The 17,190-nt window shown below is 27.1% G+C and overlaps 3 protein-coding genes across 3 annotated transcripts in view; all 3 read right to left on the bottom strand.

The window, feature by feature from the left end:
- Positions 1-17,190, bottom strand: part of LOC105840746 — a 171,261-nt gene that overhangs the window by 93,069 nt on the left and 61,002 nt on the right. The gene's annotated exons all lie outside the window — the stretch shown is intronic.
- Positions 2,650-4,079, bottom strand: LOC105838811. The gene is made up of 2 exons (XM_012684658.3): positions 3,988-4,079; positions 2,650-3,408 (listed from the first exon to the last, which is right to left on the bottom strand). The coding sequence occupies exon 2, from the start codon at positions 3,406-3,408 to the stop codon at positions 2,710-2,712; it is 699 nt and encodes a 232-aa protein (XP_012540112.2). The 5' UTR covers positions 3,988-4,079; the 3' UTR covers positions 2,650-2,709.
- On the bottom strand, positions 7,362-9,434 carry LOC105838809. Its single transcript, XM_028194083.2, has 2 exons — positions 9,196-9,434; positions 7,362-8,207 (listed from the first exon to the last, which is right to left on the bottom strand). Exons 1-2 carry the CDS (start codon positions 9,217-9,219, stop codon positions 7,518-7,520), a joined length of 714 nt encoding a protein of 237 aa, XP_028049884.1. The 5' UTR covers positions 9,220-9,434; the 3' UTR covers positions 7,362-7,517.

Here is a 17,190-nt window from a genome sequence, read left to right as displayed (position 1 = left end):
AATTGGTATAAAAAGAAAAATAAAAAGGTTAATCATAAAACTATTTAAAAAATAACAATATATAAAGTATATAATCCGTTAATAATAAAAGTTAATTAAAAATTATATAAAAATCTATGTAATTTAATTTTTAATATAAATAAAACTATATAACTTTTATTAAAAATAAAACTAAAATTTTTATTAAAAATAAAATATATTGATTACTGAATAAATAAAACTAAGCACATAGTTTTGCGCGCGTGTGTGTGTGCGCACTCGCGCTTGCTAAACTATTAATATATGTAAAACACATAAAGAAATTCTCTTTACTTACTGTGGCATCTCTATGGTAGATGCGTATTCGAAACCGTTGGTATTTGCGTATTTATATGGTGCAGTAATATCAATTCATAAAAAAAAGAAAACTAAATAAGAAACTATATGATCAGATTAAGATATTAATGTTATGTCATGTGTTATATAAAGTCATGTAAAATTTTACAAATTATTTGATAAGTTTTCTAGTAAAGATAGATAAAGTATATATGTAAATAATCAATTTTATATCTATGTGTACGTGAATTGTAGTCGGTATTTGCTCCAATTGTAGATATAAAAATACATAGAAATTCACATTTTCTGCTTCATGTCATGTGATTCATAAATGTACAAAATCGTTAAGTATTCCAAAAAATTATAAGGAAAGTTCTTACATTAATTTAAAACGAAAACATTAGATGATTATTTCCAAAACAGCTCAATTACACAAATACGGAGTTATTTATTTAGATTTCATAAAATATTTAATTTATGCATTTCTATATTTTCCATATAAATAATTAATTTCAATTAAAATATATATTTTATTTTAATTTATTTTAACTTACAGTTATTTTTTTATACCCATCTGTTTGTTACGATTTGTTTATATTAAGATATGCTATCTCTTTGATTTGTAATATCTTATAAGTAGCGATAACATTAAGATATTAAGAGTGACGTTAATCATTCTTAATTCATGATTCACATCAAATTTTTGAAATATCTGAATCATTTATCATTGGTAACAATGTATTTAATTTTCCGTAGTTAATATTCCTGTTATTAAATAAATAAGAATTATCCGAGACAATACTTAGAAAATAATTTATCTCTCGGAATATATTTATCTGTAAAGAAGGGTGTCAAAAAAAGTGATTTTTTACCGACTAGAAGAAACCTTGAGATTTAGTTTTTCTTTGTAGTTTTGAGAATGTCGAATTCAAATATAAAAGTCTAAGCTATTAAAAATTTGAGGAAATATATTATAATTAGAGATAATGTTAGCGATCTGTAAAATTACTACAGAGAAATAAGGAATAACGCGTATTATACATTAAGTGAATATAAAGATATCAATATATCGATAAAGCTATTCACATACGTATACATGTGTCTAATTACCTGTTTAACTAAATATCGCAAGCTTTGTGGTAAACGCACGAGAAAAGATTATTAATATGTATGTACAAGAGTATCCGAATTGCCTATATCTTTTCGCAATAACAACATGAGTATTACAAAATAATCGTGTGCTTATATTACACGTCATTTCCAATCGCAGAGCGATGGATAAGATTCCAGGAATTTTCGGGAATCTCCGAATTAGACTAAATTCAAAGATAAAATGTCGATTCCGTTGGCTCAACAAGCAAACTCATATGTAAATAGCGTCAGGTAAATAAAAAACGAATAAGTATTCGCGACAATAATACATAACAATAACGACTTCCAGAATCCAAAATTTTTAAGATTTTTTTAATCATATAAAATATTTAAAAATAAATGAATAATAATAATGAAAAAGTAAATAAAAACATAATAAAAAGAAAATAATGGAAAGAACATTATAATAAAAGCAGCTTAAATTTATTTTTTTTCGATTGGTACGCATATAGGAATAGAAATATAAGAATCTTATGTAATGGTACGATTTCGAAAACTTGGTAGGTTTTATAAAAATATGGATGTAATTTTTGCAATAATTGTAAATATGTATATACTATAAATGTAAAATATATTATACTAAATCTTATTTTTAGAAAATATAAAACTTTAATGTAAAATTAAATAATTATATTATTATCAGCTATATAAATAGATAAAAAGTTTACATTAGTTGTACTTCATTTTTTAAAACACTAACAGAATGCGCAAAACGAGACATAATCTGTTAATTTTTTGTCTACATTACTCATTTTCCATTTACTTTATATTTTGATTACTAAATATCGTTTATATTAAGTAAAACTACGAAATATTGAAAAGATACGATTTAGATGACTGATACGCATTCAAAAACTCTCGCCTAATGAGATATAATATACATAAATTAGTGTTACTATTAATTTAAAATATGTAACTGTCACTACCAAGACACATTATGTATTTCTAAAAAATGTATGTGTGATATGTACATAAAAAAGAATAATAAATATATATCACATTAAATATGTAAAATCGACAAGATATGAACAAATTCTTTATCTGTATTTCTCTTTTTATTTTTCTTTGTATAAATAATTATATTCAAAAGTATTTAAGAAAAAGAAAACAAAATAAAAGTAGTTTATTTAAAAATGGTAAATTTATTAAGTCAGAAGAAATAATTATTACATTAGTAACTTCTATATTTCGTTATTAACATAATTTATTTAGATAAAGTGCCAGCAGTAAATGTTCAGTACATTAGATGTTTATTGGAATGCCAATTATTATTGCACTAAGAATTGATAACCCTTCGAATTCCCAACCTTTTTCTTTGGTCTTTGTAATAAATTCTTTGTAGGTTTCATGAGTGACTAAATCACTGATAATTTTCCGCATCTCTTTTGACGCAATTTTCGTAATGAAATCAGCATAGACTTTAGAAGTCCTCATCTTTTCTTCGTAAAGAGCGTTAATTTTGTCCAAAGGTAATATGTTATAAAGATCCTTGATCATTCCTTTCATTCCATCACCGATCTTCTGTGTCTTAAAAAAGCTCTCTATCTTGAATAGTACATATTCTTCCATACCCATGGCACGATACAGTTTCTGGGCAGATTCAATAGCATTTTTTAAATATTCTATGAATGCTTGATATTCTTTAAGAGCTTCAAGAGCACGCAACAGATCACGGAATTCATTTGTAGACAAGAATTGTATAGCTTCTTGTACTTTCACGTCTTCATTTACATACTTGACTATTATGTCAACAAACTCTTGTGCCGGAATAAGATTGATGAAATCTTCTAGCTCTTCCTGTAAATTGCCACTTTTACCGAATCCTATTGCTGAATTTTTGGCGAATTTTATTGCCAAACTTTTTCCAAAATCTTGAGACGGATAAGCTTGTCCTAGACCCACAATGGTCAAGACTGCAATCAATCCTAATGTAAGCTTCATCTGCAAATTGATATTGAATATATTTCAATATACCTTTTAACATTTTATTATACTCTATGTATAAACATAGAGTATAATAAAAGAAATTATTTTGAGAAATAAAATAATGTATTCTATGAATGATTAATTTATATTTAATTACTAAAATGCTGCAATTATATATTAATGAGATAAATGACGTCAATACTAAACAAATTTAAAAAAAGTAAATTAAAATTAGAAAAGCATAATCCGTTAATAATTCCGTTAGGAATTAATTAAAAACAAAATCTATTTCATTATGCTCTTATTAAAATAAACATTAAAATATTTAATCATTAAATAAATAATATAAAGCAAATAGTAATTGTGTACGTGTTTGCGTGTGTGCGTGTGTGTACACATTTATGAATTTTTAAAGAGTTGACTGGCCCATATATGGGTTAGCAACAAACTTGGAAACTATGTGGATCATGTAAGTTATATACATGTATAAATTTTACGTAAAAAATTTAAAATTTAAATTAAAAAATGTCCTTACATTCTTAATGTATATAAGATATGTAGAGGAAACTAGATAAATAAATTTGTTGTACTTACTGTGACAGCTGCGTGATAGATGCGTATTAGAAACCATTAGTAATGATCATATATTTATATAGTGGTAATATCAAACTTCATGTAAAAAAACAAGTAAAAAAATTAAGCAATCAGATTAAGATATCAAGATAACAAAATTACACAAGATTAAGTTAAATTGTAAACATGTAAAATTTTAGGAATTATTTGATAAGCTTTCTAGAAAAGACAGGTATAATATGTACGTAAATATATATTATATCGGTCTTTCCTACAAACATGTTTTATATGTTGTATGTAATAGTTACATTTGCTAGATTTTAGACATAGAAATACATAAAAATTTGTAATTTTTGCTTTACATTATTTGATTTATAAATGTACAGGGTAGTTAAATACTCTAAAAAATTATAGGAAGAGTCGTTATATTAATTTAAGACAAAAACTTTATATGACTACATGCTCAAAACGGTTTAGTTTCAAAAATACAAAGTGTTATTTATGTAGATTTTTAATGTTAATAAAATTATAAATTAAATATTAATAAAATATTTGATTTATACATTTCTATGTAAACAATTGATATTAATGTTCAAAGAATATTTCATTTCTATTTATTTTAACTTACAGTATTTTCATAGCCGTCTGTTTGTTAAAATATATAGTTGTTAATACGATATGCTATCTTTTTGATTTGTGCAATATCTTATAAAGAATACAGTGACATTAATCACATTATGATTCATATAAAATTTTTAGAATATGTATTTCAAGTAATTTATCATTATGTGATAACAATTTTTATTTTCCACCGTTAAAACAATTATCCAAGATAACACTTAAAAAACAATTCAGATCTCGGAATATATTTATCTATAAATTCATAGTAACGCAGCAATTGTTAAAAATAACGAAAGTAAAGTTTTAAGTTTAAATACTTTCCCCACTATTTCATTTTTTACTAAATTTTACATTTTGTTAATGACAAAATACAATATTATTTTTTACAAATCCAATCGTGTATAATAAAGTTATTTTCTGATATAGTTTCGAAAAATAATTACGAATGCTTATATATATAAGCTATCTGTACGTGTCCATACGCTCGATTCTTCACGCAGTGTCTTTTCTTGTAAAAAATGATAGGGACTAACATAATCCCATTCTGCATTAAAGTCATGGAAATTTGTATCATGTACATACAGCCAGATAAACACTTCGTAATACTTATGTAAATACGCAATAGTCAATATGTAATAATCAAAAGATAAGTTAACGAGAGAAATCAAACCGTAAGATTATTTAAAAGTAAATAATAATATAAATGTTTAAATTCTTCGTATGTATTATTGTTTGTCGTACACTATTTGGTACATTTCGTAAATATATCTATTAATATTATAAAATTTTTCACTTTATACTTTTCTTACAATTTTATCTTTAGCTTTTAATTACACCATTATATAAAATTTAATTTATAAGATTTTTTAAAATTAAATATTACACAAAAGTCTGTCAATGCTTTGTTTTTTTTTTGTGTTTAAAAACACAACACAGATATCACATAATTCTTGAGCTTTACTCAAATAAAGAATAAAAATTTAAAAAAAGTACAATACGTATGATTTAGATTTAGACTTAGTATTTGAAGATAAAACCTACATTTATTTTTAATATACGTAATAATAATTTAGTACATTAAGCGTACAGTAAACCTATTTTTTAAGTATAATTATTATTATTTTTAAATAGATATTATGTATGCTTACAATATACTATTTATAATTTTTAAGGTAAAATGCAATCAAAGAAGCGTGGTAATACTGCTTTTCTTTAAACTTATCACAAAGAGAAATAAAAAATGTAGAAAATGTGCTTAAAAATATACATGACAAAAATTTTAAAATGGATAAAGACGGCCTAGATTTTGAAAATTCTTTTGATATACCAGAAAAATTAATAACATTAGATAAAGGAAATTAAGAAAAGGAAATAATATTATATAAATTGTATTAGTAAATTGTAAGCATATATATATATATATATATATATATATCCATTCAAAAATAAAAATAATTATTATACTTAAAAAGTAGGTTTGCTGTACGTTGATTATATTTAAATTATTATTACTTACCTTAAAAATAAGTGTATTTTTATCTTCAAATAATAAATCTAAATCATACGTATTGTACTCTTTTTAATTTTTGTTCTTTGTTTAAGTAAAGGTCACAAATAATCTTATGTAATATCTTATGTGTTTTCAAACAAATATAATACAAAGTGCCGACAGAGTTCTATGTAATATTCTATAAAAAATATTACAAATTATTTGCATGTAATAACGTAATTTTTTTTAAACTAAAAATAAAATTGTAAGAGAAATATAACCATTCATAAAAATTTTCAAAATATTAGTAGATGTACTTACAAAACGTAGCATATGATGCACGATCAAACGATAGTACGTATTAAATTAATTCTCACAAAGTAACAGCATTTTATACTACCACTTATGTTACGAAACATTATATAATTAACTATGACTTGTCATTTCGATCACTTTAGATCAGTTATATTTTACACCACTATTTTGATCTTATTATATCATCACTATATATTATGATCTACGATCTGTTGATACGATTATCTTATGGCATATTCAAGCGTGAATAATTATCTCGCTATACAATAATAAAATTTCCGCGATTTAAACATTATTGTCATAATTCACTTTTAAATATTCTTGCAATTTGATTTCTATCGTTAATTTACGTTTTGATCATTACATATTGATTGTTGTATATTCAAGTACTAAGTAAATGGCCTGTCTGGCTGTATCTATAACGTGACAAAAACTTCCATGATTTTACTTTAATGCAGAATGCAAATGTATTATGTACTATTATCATTTTTTACAAAAAAAAAACGCTGCTTTAAGAATCAACCGCACAGACGGGTGAGTACAAGATAGCATGCACATAGTCATTTATAATTATTTCTTGAAAATGGAATATTAGAAAACAACTTTATCATACATGGTTGAATTCGTTAAAAAAATAATCTTTTATTTCGTCATTAAAAAAATTTAAATTTCTTTTCTCTGAGTAAAAAAAAGTTATATTTCTAAAGAATCTTTTCCTCTCACTTATATTATTAATATATTTCAATGAACAATTTTCTACAAAATAATTATAACATCATCAACTATATTATAGTTATTATAATATTAAAAGATATATTGTGAATCTTTTTCAGATTCTCTTCTTTACTTAAAATAAAGAAAATGATAACCAGCAAAATAGTTACATTCCAAAGTAGTAAAGACAATACAATTAATCGGAGGGTTAATTATAAAAAGCATATCTACAAGAAAAAGAAAAAATAAAATAAAAGTTTATTTTAAAGTAATAAATTTATTATTTCATCAAAAGAAATAATTATGATTACATTAATTATTTACTATTACAAACAATTACATTAGTGATGTTTGTGTTTCATTATTACAGTAACATATAATCTACTTTGACAAGTAGCAAATATTCACCATATTAGATACCGATAAGGTGATCGTATTCTGACTTGATACCAAGTATTCTTGCATCAAGAAGGGATAATGCTTCAAATTCCAATCCTTTTTCTTTGGTCTTTGTGATAAACATTTTATAAGCATCACTAGCAATTAGATCATTGACGATCTTATCCATCTCGTTCGACGTAACTTTTGTAATGAAATCAGCATAGATTTTGGAATTCTTCATTTTTTCTTCATAAAGAGCATCAATTTTGTCCAAAGGTAAAGTGCTAACAAGATTCTTGATCATTCCTTCCATTCCATCACCCACCTGAACCTTAGAGTCTGAATTAGTTGGATTATCTTTCATCTTTATGGCATGTTGTATCTCCATCTTTAAGCTTTCTTCCATAGGAAGTCCAATCTTCTTTAAAAAGTCTGTGTATGCCTGATATTCGTTAAGAGATTCAAGAGAACGCATCAAATCATCAAATTCACTTGTTTGTATGAAATCTAATGCTTCTCGTACTTTTGCGTCTTCAGTTACATACTTGGCTATTATTCCAATAAACTCATCCATCGGAAGGAGATTGACAAAATCCATTAGCTCTTTCAACAAATCTCTATCTGTACCAGCTGGCACATCATTGTCGAAATCAATGTTCGGATAAGCTTGTCCCAGACCTATAATAGCTGAGACAGCAATCAATCCTAATGTAAACTTCATCTGCAAATTAATATTGAGTAATATTAAATAATATTGAGTAATATTAAAAATAACACATCTTTTGTAATATGTATAAATGAGAAATATAATACAATTATTTTGAGAAATAAAATAATGTTTTCTGTCAATAATTAATTTACTAAATATACTAAAACTTACGCGATTATTATTATTAATTAAGATAAATGGCACAAATAATGCGTGCGCACGTGCAAGTATAAAATACGAATTAAAAGTAAATAAAAAATTTTTTAATATACAATTTGTTAACAATAAAAATTAATTATAAACAAAATCTATATATTAATTTTTTTATTAAAAAAAAACAAAATTTATATTAAATTAAAATTTTATTATTGAATAGATAAAATAAAGTAAATAATAATTTGTGTGTATGTGCGTACGAGCGTGAATAAGAGGGAGAGAGAGAGAGAGAGAGAAAGAGAAAGCTGAATAATTCAACTTTCTTACAGATATTGATTAATATTTACTATTCTTTATCTTAAACATTGACAAAAATCCTAAAAAGATCTTTTTTCTATACAAAAAAAAGTTATATTTAAAAAAACATCTCTTTCTGTCATCTCAAAATTTATTAAAAAATAATATTCAACAATTTTGTACAAAACGATTAAAAATTGTTAACACTCCTAAATGTTAATACTAAATACTTTAAGAAAATGGGCAATAAAAGTTACCGTTATTAGTGCGTTTAAAAAGTTACTTATAATTTACTATTTATGCATATTTTAAAAATTAAAATAGAATTACAAGATTAACGCACAACCGTTTCGACTGCAATTTTGAGTGATCTTAATTCAGTACTTGAATCGTAATGTTTACTGTAAATTAGAACAAAAGATAAACTGCAATCCAAAATAAAGCTGTATTTATACAGACGGTTCCATAACCAAAGAGACATATTAATTTAAAAAATAACTTTGTAATTTTGTTTAAAAAATTGCTATTATTCATACCAAAAACTTACCTCAAGATTGTAGAACATCTTCATCAAAACAGGAGAGCAATTTACAATAAAAAAGCGATTTACAAAAAATGAAGTCAATAGTTTGAATAAATAAATATAAAAGAAATTAAGTCCGGAATACAAAAATTAATAAAGTAAAAAATTTTAGTCAAGAAATTAAAATTGTATCAATACAGCGGTAGGAAACGAATGGTCAAACGTAACGTATTAAACTGCAGACGTGCACTGCTAAGTCGTCACTTATTACTGCTGAAATCAATGTCAAAATAATAAAGCTAAACATACAATCATTGCCTATTTATAATGATTGTACGTTTAACTTTATTATTTTGGCGTTGCCTATTTGTAACGATTGTATATTTAGCTTTATTATTTTGACGTTTCAGAAGTAATTGTAGTAAGTAAGCAATGACTTCGCAGTATACGTCTGCAGTCCAAAACGTCACGTTTGATTGTTCGTTTCCTTTGTGCTTATATAATTTTAATTTTAATTTCTCAATCAAAAATTTTACTATATTAATTTTTACATTCCAGCTTTAATTTCTTGTTAATTTATTCAAACTTCATTATTCAAATTAATTTATTCAAACATTTACCGATAATAATAACAACAATTTTTAAAAAAATGACAAATTTGGCAAATTTTATTATTAAAAATTGATGTGACACAACGTTTCGGCCAAAATTTCTGGCTTTTATCAAATGTATTGATACAAATTACGTTAAATTGTCATTAAGAAATTGTTATTAGTATATTCTTTAATTACTAGCAACAAAACAATTTTTTATTTGCATGTTCACCAGTAATTAATTAGTATAGAAAAGCCATCTCCGATTGTCAAATTCTATTATTTTATTACCAAATTTTTGTCGAAATCCAAAAACGGGTTGTCCCAGACCCATAATAGCTGAGAAAGCAATCAATTCTAATGTAAACTTCATCAACAAATTAATATTGAATATTAAGAATAACACATCTATTCTGATAAGTATAAATGTGAAATATAATAGAAAACATTGTTTTAAGAAATAAAATCATGTTTTCTGTTAATGATTAATTTTCTAAATATACTAAACTTAATATACTAAAACTTACAAGATTTATTATTATTAATATTAATTAAGAATATGAATTAATAGAATAGAATTTATTTACTTCAAGCATATACAATGCCAAGAAGAGACTTGGTTTACAATCAAGGACTTATCTAAGCATCCATCCCTACCTTACAAATTTTCTTTATATTATTATATCATTTCTTTATATCATTCTTTATATAATTATTCTAATTATATCATTAGCATATCAAATCCCATTACTTCGCTATAATCCTACATTTTCTCTATCGCACGAATTTTTTTACAATAATACACTTTATTCTCTTCAGTATCTCATAACCAAAAAAAGAATCCTACATAAAATACAGTATGATCCTATCTAAACATTTTTCTCACACTATCTTTCTATCATTACTTTATTTACAGTCTTTTTTCTTTCAACCTATAACTATACACCTTTATAACTAATCTCCCTTGTTTTATTTACTAATCTTTACAAAAATCTTTTCTTTTTTTCTATCTCCTCTTTTTTCCTAAACATTCTTTGTGCCTTATTCTACTAAAAGTTATAATTCCTAGATTCCATACCTGGTTAGTTGCCCTTATTCATTTCTTTCCTAGCATGTCTATCATAACATAACATATTCTATTATACCGTTCGAATCGCAAAAATCCTGTCTATAATACAATCTAATCAAATCCCATCGTTCTTCTTTCACCTATTATTCCATCTTTTCTCTGTTTACAATCTCCTTACTACTTATAACTATATTCGTCTAACCTTTCTATTTAAGCCTTTCCCTATGCGTACTAGTTCCTCTGCACTTCCTCTCGTGATCATATTCTCTCTTAACCTAATTCTACATCTCCTATTCTATTCTATACGTACCTATCTAATTTTACTATCTACAAATTGAAAACTAAAGGATCCACTTCACAGCCCCGTCTCACAGTTCCATCGTCGTACTGCACACTTATGCCAATCTTTCTGTCCTTACTGTCACCCTCGTGTCATTGTACCTTTTTTCAATCTTCCCTTCTTCTGGCTTCACAGTTTCTAATTCCTCTGGACTTTTAACGTTATCGTGAGCTGTTTTCCAATCCATCCATAAAGAGGGCAAAAAACCTTTTACTTCTCTCTTCCTCTCTGCGCAGTATAGGTCACAATAAATAATATCCCTTACTCCTTTACCTTGATATTTCCTCTTGTCTCTTCTCTCTCCTACAACTCTGTTCCATCCAATAGTTTCACCAAACAAATTTTCCTTCTTCCTTGCCTATGTTGTTTCTCATTCATTTTTTTCCTCCTCTTTTCCTAGTTAAATATTTCCAATTCCATTGCCTTTACAGACTTTAAACTTCAAAATCTATTTCTTCTCCTTTCTTCATTTCCATTGTCTTGCTTCTGATCCAGAAAGCCCTTTAGTTTACTCTTCTTCTCCAATTGGTTCTCTCTCGTAACTCTTTTTTTTCATCTCTTTAAAATCCTTTACATTTTTCTCTTTTCATTTGTACAATCTTTATTTTACATTACCAGATCCATTCCTTTTCTTTTCCCTACGCCTATCTATATTGTTGCTTTCTGGATCGTCTTCTATAATATTCTTCCAGAATTCTGTTACCTCGTTACCCAGGATCTCCATTTACCTTTTCTGCTTTTTTCTCTTGTGTACGCGTTTTGCTTTGTCATCCTCTCCTATTCTTGATCTTCTTTCTGCAGTCCTGCACTCTTCCTCTTCTTTCTGCTTTTCAATCTCCTAGGGGTTGCAATCTGCGTCCACTCTTTTCTCTACTTTAAAATCCTTACTCTTATACAAACAATTTCATTTACTAATATATATTCTGCCTATCTTACATATCTATACTATAATACTTCTCTTTTTTACTTATCTACGTATATTCTCGTTCTTTCTTTTTCGCCTGATTATCTCTCTAAATTTATGAACATAACCTATCTCTTGCTTACTTTTATATTCTCTAACCTTATTCTATTTTTTTCCGTTTTCTTTAACTCACTTTTCTATCTTACTCAATTCTCTCTTAACTGCATTCTCCAGTCCTTTTCTGTCCCCCTTTACCTCTTTTTCTTCTCGCTCTTATACATTTTTCCGTGCTCGTCTATGCATCCTAACTTCCTTAGCCGCGATCTTTCTGCCCGTCTTTTGTCCTATCTTTCTGCTTCTATCGTATTCCCTTCAATTCCCCAGCAACTTTACTCTTCTCTCTTCCCATTCCCTTTTATTTTTTCATCCTAAATCTCTAAATACCTATTTAACTCTATCCTATACACACACTACCGCCACACGACTATTCGCTCTCACATTACCTAACCAAGTCCGAATATGAATTAATATTAATATGAATCACACAAATAACGCGTGCGCGCGTGTAAATACAAAAAATTAATTAAAAGTAAATTAAACATTTTTAAATATATAATCCGTTAATGATAAAAATTAATTAAAAACAAGATCTATATAATTATATTTTTTATTAAAAAAACAAAATTTATACTTAAATATAAATTGAATAGATAAAATAAGGCAAATGATAATTTTGTTTGTGTGCGCGTAAGTGTACACATATACACGATTAAATTCTCAATTTACATAAGATACACATAAAGAAATTTTCTTTACTTGCCATGGCAATGTGTAGATGCATATTGAAAACTGTTAGAAATAATAGTACATTTATGTAATGATAATATCAAAGTTTATGAGAAAAGGTAAAAAAGTAGATAAAAAATTAAGCAATCAAAATAAGATACTATAAGTTAAAATATATTATAAAATATTGAGTTTTATGTAAAATTTTATTTCATATGCTTTCTAAGAAACATAAATAAGTACATAAACGCGTACATTAAAATGACACAAGATCAATACAATTAGTCATGTATATTTTTAAAAAAGATTTAGAATAATCCTATAAAAATCTATTCAAAAATTATTTAAAAACGGAAATATTACCAATGATAATACATAGTGAAGCATGCCCAGCATTTTTTCTGCATTTATAAGACTATAATACTTGGTTCAACGAAAGACACCTTGTGTCTTTGTGCTTGGAGCGCACATAAGCAGGACAAGTGGGGGTGGAGGGCATAACGCTTTAGCTGTGTTTTGAAATTCACTACCAGTACTGAAAATCTATAGTTTTTGTTATGTATTCTATAAATTTTCAGTACTGGCAGTGAATTTCGGAACACAGCCTTTATCTGGTGCCGTACATATGGCATGACCGGGCCCACGGCTACTATCTCACTATTAAGATAGGTATTGTACACTGTATATTGTATTCCATTTATCTGTGATAAATTATGCTCGAGTATCGACAACCTGTGTCAATTTTTGTCTTTTAAAAGGAAAAAGTAGCTAATATTTATTTGTTATTACCGTGCCTGATTTATTATATATTACTATTAATGTGTTTATAATTTTATACATATTTTCATTAACAAATATCTTTGCCGAGCAAAAAATGCGACGGAGGAATAAAAAGACCCTGTCCTTGTGTCGTTGTTTAATTACGCGCAAACACAAGCTTTCTTCTCATAACACGATTGTGAGCTATGTAAATGCATATGCGCGATAGATAAGTATAGAAGAAGCTCATATGTAGTATTCTCTTTTTATTATATTTCTCTATCGCATCTACTTACCTATCAAATAATTCGGTATTCTACACAAGGGGTGTAATAACCCCTAGCCTCTTTAAATGGTTATTACTCGCATATTATCAAACACTTTGACTTAAAAATTTTTTTTGACATTTTTCAAACTTCTAAAAATAATGTCCAAAAGTTATTTTGGAGCAATTTAGATTTTAAAACAGTAAAAAAACAGTTAAAAAAATTCAAACTTGGCAAAAAACTAAGTCTAAAACTAAAGTCAAAAATTTGTGGGGTTATTCTACCCCAGGTATAAGATTAGGGTTAAGCAAAATAATTTTTAGTTTTAAGTTTAATAAATTAATTACTTTGAAAGAATATATAAAGTTTTTATTTTCCGTTATTTATTTTCTATATTTTTATTGACAAACACCGCCTGTGATTTGTTAAATTTACGTAATTATAATAAATAATAGGTTTTTAATTAAAAGTATGTTCTTTTCACACTTTATTTCCTAATATGAGAAACCATCTCATATTAAAAAATCTTCCTGTCTTATATTAAAGCACTTTTTTCAAAATGGACGATTAATTCACGTCTGAAAAAAAGCATTATAGTGTAACAATATTGTTAATTACATATTTATAAAAAACATTTGCGGTCAGAATAGTGTATGCCCTTAAAATATTTTAACAAATTATCGTTTTTTTCTCTAGTTATTTTCAAAAATAAAATTTTTTTAGCAAAGAGAATTAAGATATAAACACACTTCTTATTTTTTTCAACTACTTTTATACAGGGTGTCCCAAATCTGGTGTGCAATATTTCATGGAAAGATAGACGAGATCGAGATGAACATAAAAATCCAATATAGTCTTGGTTAGGTCTATCAATAATCAAGATATAAATTTTTTAATTTATGCGAATGAGAGCGCGCCTTGCGCGCCGAAGGAAGGGCTCGAGCCGCTCGAGCCATAGCACGGCCTACTGTCTCAAGCATTGGCTGCCGGCGGCGGCGGGGGGAAGAAGGAGAAGCGTGGCGTCGTCGCCGTTCCCACGTCTTGCCGCACCGCGCCTAAGCTCGCGTCGATGGCTGCTACGCATACTCGCGATTACATGACAAGATTATAAATTATTAATAAAAATATGACAAATCTAAATCGTAATAAACTTCTGTAAATAAGAAAGTCAAAAGAGAGAAAGCGATGGAAACGTATGAATCCTGCAAATAATATAATATTTGCCGCATCAAATTCTCTTATCGTTTTTTATGGAATATTCAATTAACGAAGATTTATCACGATTGATTCTTTATACATTCTCCTTTCGTAACCATCTTATTAGAAAATTACAAAATGCACGAAATACTATCCCTAATATACACTCTTTGTAAAATAACACGATAGAAAAATATTCACGTTTGATCTAAGGACTTCAGGATAAATTATTCGATGCGACTTCTACGGTAATTATAGGTAATCAGAGATCAATGTTATGTCAAGTATCGTTAGTATGGTTAACTACAAAGGATTTTCTCTTGTATATGATAGAGAACTTCGAGTTTCTTCTATCGTTAATGCATTATAAGTCACTGAAAATCTGTCGTAATTAATAATGCAATTAAAGGTAGAAGAAACTGTAAGTTTTCGATGGTTATAAAAGAAAATCCTTCGTTGTATTAACAATACATGATATTAAACATTAATTTTTAAGCATAATTATCGTAGCATCGCGCCTAAGCTATCGTGAAATCGTTACATCAAGAGGGAATATTTTTCAGTGTTATTACAAAGAGTGTAACATACTATGGATAAGTATTTCTCGCATTTTGGTATGACACCTCTCTCTCTCTCCCCCTCTCTCTTTCTCTCCCCCTCTCTCTCTCTCTCTTTCTCTCTCTCTCTCTTTCTCCCTCTTTCTTCCTCTTTCCCTCTCAAGCACTACGTAGTACACAAATACAATAAATATTACCACGTTTAACAACATTAGTTTGTACTATTCTACTTTCATTATGTGTGTAAATTGAATAAAATTTTAACAATTATCATTTCTTTATATTTTTAGTATTACACACGATCGAAAAAAAAATTATCAAAAATTATCACTAAAACTGCGATAAATAATCAGCACGATACTTTCTTTCTGAGTGTCGTATCGTGTTTAATGTTAAAAATGTTAAAAAATAGTAATCTTGTTAAAAAAATTTTATATGACATTTAATGAAACTCTAATAATATTGATTGGAACTGTTGTTGAAAATGACATTTATCGTGTTTCTGTAAATACTTTAGAGGGAAAGATATTCTGCTAACTTCGCGAAATACATATTTTTATCTTTGTCTTTTTAATATAAAAATTGTAGCAACGTTCTGCTTTATTTAATTACACATAATGAAAGTAGAATAGTACAAACTAATGTTGTTAAACGTGGTAATATTTATTGTATTTGTGTACTACGTAGTGCTTGAGAGGGAAAGAGGAAAAAAGAGGGAGAAAGAGAGAGAGAGAGAGAGAGAGAGAGAGAGAGAGAGAGGTGTCATACTAAAATGCGCGAAATACTTATCCATAGTATGTTACACTCTTTGTAATAACACTGAAAAATATTCCCTCTTGATGTAACGATTTCACGATAGCTTAGGCGCGATGCTACGATAATTATGCTTAAAAATTAATGTTTAATATCATGTATTGTTAATACAACGAAGGATTTTCTTTTATAACCATAGAAAACTTACAGTTTCTTCTACCTTTAATTGCATTATTAATTACGACAGATTTTCAGTGACTTAGAATGTATTAACGATAGAAGAAACTCGAAGTTCTCTATCATATACAAGAGAAAATCCTTTGTAGTTAATCATACTAACGATACTTGACATAACATTGATCTCTGATTACCTATAATTACCGTAGAAGTCGCATCGAATAGATTATCCTGAAGTCCTTAGATCAAACGTGAATATTTTTCTATCGTGTTATTTTACAAAGAGTGTATATTAGGGATAGTATTTCGTGCATTTTGTAATTTTCTAATAAGATGGTTACGAAAGGAGAATGTATAAAGAATCAATCGTGATAAATCTTCGTTAATTGAATATTCCATAAAAAACGATAAGAGAATTTGATGCGGCAAATATTATATTATTTGCAGGATTCATACGTTTCCATCGCTTTCTCTCTTTTGACTTTCTTATTTACAGAAGTTTATTACGATTTAGATTTGTCATATTTTTATTAATAATTTATAATCTTGTCATGTAATCGCGAGTATGCGTAGCAGCCATCGACGCGAGCTTAGGCGCGGTGCGGCGAGACGTGGGAA

This window comes from Monomorium pharaonis, chromosome 2 (genome assembly GCF_013373865.1).
Source record: "Monomorium pharaonis isolate MP-MQ-018 chromosome 2, ASM1337386v2, whole genome shotgun sequence".
NCBI lineage: Eukaryota > Metazoa > Arthropoda > Insecta > Hymenoptera > Formicidae > Monomorium > Monomorium pharaonis.
Note: the sequence above shows the minus strand (reverse complement) of the source record. Positions and strands in the feature narration are given on the sequence as shown.